The 1,733-nt window shown below is 39.4% G+C and overlaps 1 protein-coding gene across 1 annotated transcript in view; it reads left to right on the top strand.

The window, feature by feature from the left end:
* LOC106012050 overlaps window positions 1-1,733 on the top strand; it is a gene marked incomplete at its 3' end in the record, with an annotated part of 13,469 nt that overhangs the window by 5,975 nt on the left and 5,761 nt on the right. The window contains 1 exon segment of the mRNA XM_013083727.2: window positions 1,410-1,547. Coding sequence (XP_012939181.2) covers window positions 1,410-1,547 — 138 coding nt within the window.

The following is a 1,733-nucleotide window of genomic DNA, read 5'->3' as shown; positions in this document are numbered from 1 at the left end:
ATCTCTATTTCTCTCTCTCTCTCTCTCTTTATCTCTATTTCTCTCTCTCTCTCTCTCTCTCTCTCTCTCTCTCTCTCTCTATCTATCTATCTATCTATCTATCTATCTATCTCTATCTCTCTGTCTCTGCGTCTTTCTTCCACGGAAAACCGTCAGCCCTCAATGTCGAATCATGTTGTAAACGTTGTCTCCCTTACACGAGGTGTCACTAAACCATTATTCCTATTTTAGTCAGTAAAGTTCTTGTCAATTTTCTTGTTACAGTTTCTTTCATCTCGGTAGTTTAATCAATATTGCATTTGAAAACACTTTATCGGCGGAGCTGGTAATGCAGCCTACGTCTCCATTAACTCTTTGAGTACGCCCATTCTGATTATTCGAAAACAATTAAGGATGTGATGTTTTCGGGCACTTAAATACCTTCGTTACTCAAATACCTAAATTCCAATGTTATCTTTATCTGAAACTAAAAAGACAGACAGCAATATGCAATTGTGGAATATACACATTTGTGTTTATTATCTCTGTATGATCGTCCGAATGTACCGCAACATGGCCTTTAGTCTGTTAGCGGACATATTATGTGTCCGACACGGCGCTAAAGAGTTAATCCCGTTATGTTTGTCTCTACAAGGGGGGGGGGGGTATGAACTTGAGTCTGTAGTATAATACAAGATTGTAGTTAGCGGCTTTGCCGTCGGTCACAAGCAAAACACCTGAGTTCGATTCATGGGTGAAGAGAAATTGTATCGAGCATCTTTGTCTTTCTGCTGGGACGTTGTATTCCAGAGTCGAAGCCTGCCCCCTTATCGGTCTAAACGGTGTCGATGGGGTTTTAAATAGGTACATTCTAAAAAACGAAAAAGAAGAGATTTACGCCTCTTTTGAAGAAAAGGTGTTTTTTTAAAGAGGCGAGTCATCCTTTCCGTTATATTTTTTTATATTACCGTTCCAAGGGAGGAGGAAAAAATTATGATGGTAACTACTCAAACACCTACCCACAGAATGAATGACTGTTGAATCGAACCAGGGTCATCTGCAAAGCATTGCTTGATATCAAGTCAGTATCTAGGAGATTTCTCTTTCGGGGCTGGGAGTGTGGGGGTGGGGTGAGAGGGGGCGGTGCTGACGTTTGATAGTATTTGTTGCATTTGGTATTGTTGCGGTTGATGTTGTTTTTGTTTGTTTGTTTCTTTCTTCCTTTTCAGTTGTCTTTTTCAGTTGTATTCTTTTCTCTCTTTGTGGTGCACTTTCTTAATTTTTTTCCGTATTACTTTCACCTTTCAAATTCACCTACTCAACGTTTTCGTGTTTTGCCAGTGAACATTTTCATAAAGGCAAGTTTAATATTTAAAAAGAGCTAACCTGTAACCATACTGATTTTGTATCTCCTACGTCAATACTTTCAGCCCGGACCTCATTCTGTGAAATCTACAAGAGGTTTGATCTTGAGTCGGATGTCTCCAGAGACCTTTTTAGGGTTAGAAGCTTCCAAGGTATTGACTGTGTTACGTCGTTGCATTACTCCTTTGAATGTGGTGTGAAAGGTGTAAAATGTTCTTGTCTTGAGTGATGGTCTTGTTAATGTGGTGGTGGTGGTTGTTGCTGTTGTTGTTGTTGGAGGTGGAGGTGGTGATGTTATTGTTGTTGTTGTTGTTGTTGTTGTTGTTGTTGTTGTTCTTGTTCTTCTTGTTCTTGTTCTTGTTCTTGTTCTTGTTCTTCTTCTTCTTTTT

This window comes from Aplysia californica, unplaced genomic scaffold (genome assembly GCF_000002075.1).
Source record: "Aplysia californica isolate F4 #8 unplaced genomic scaffold, AplCal3.0 scaffold00251, whole genome shotgun sequence".
Lineage (NCBI taxonomy): Eukaryota > Metazoa > Mollusca > Gastropoda > Aplysiida > Aplysiidae > Aplysia > Aplysia californica.
This window is presented reverse-complemented; position numbering and strand designations above follow the sequence as displayed.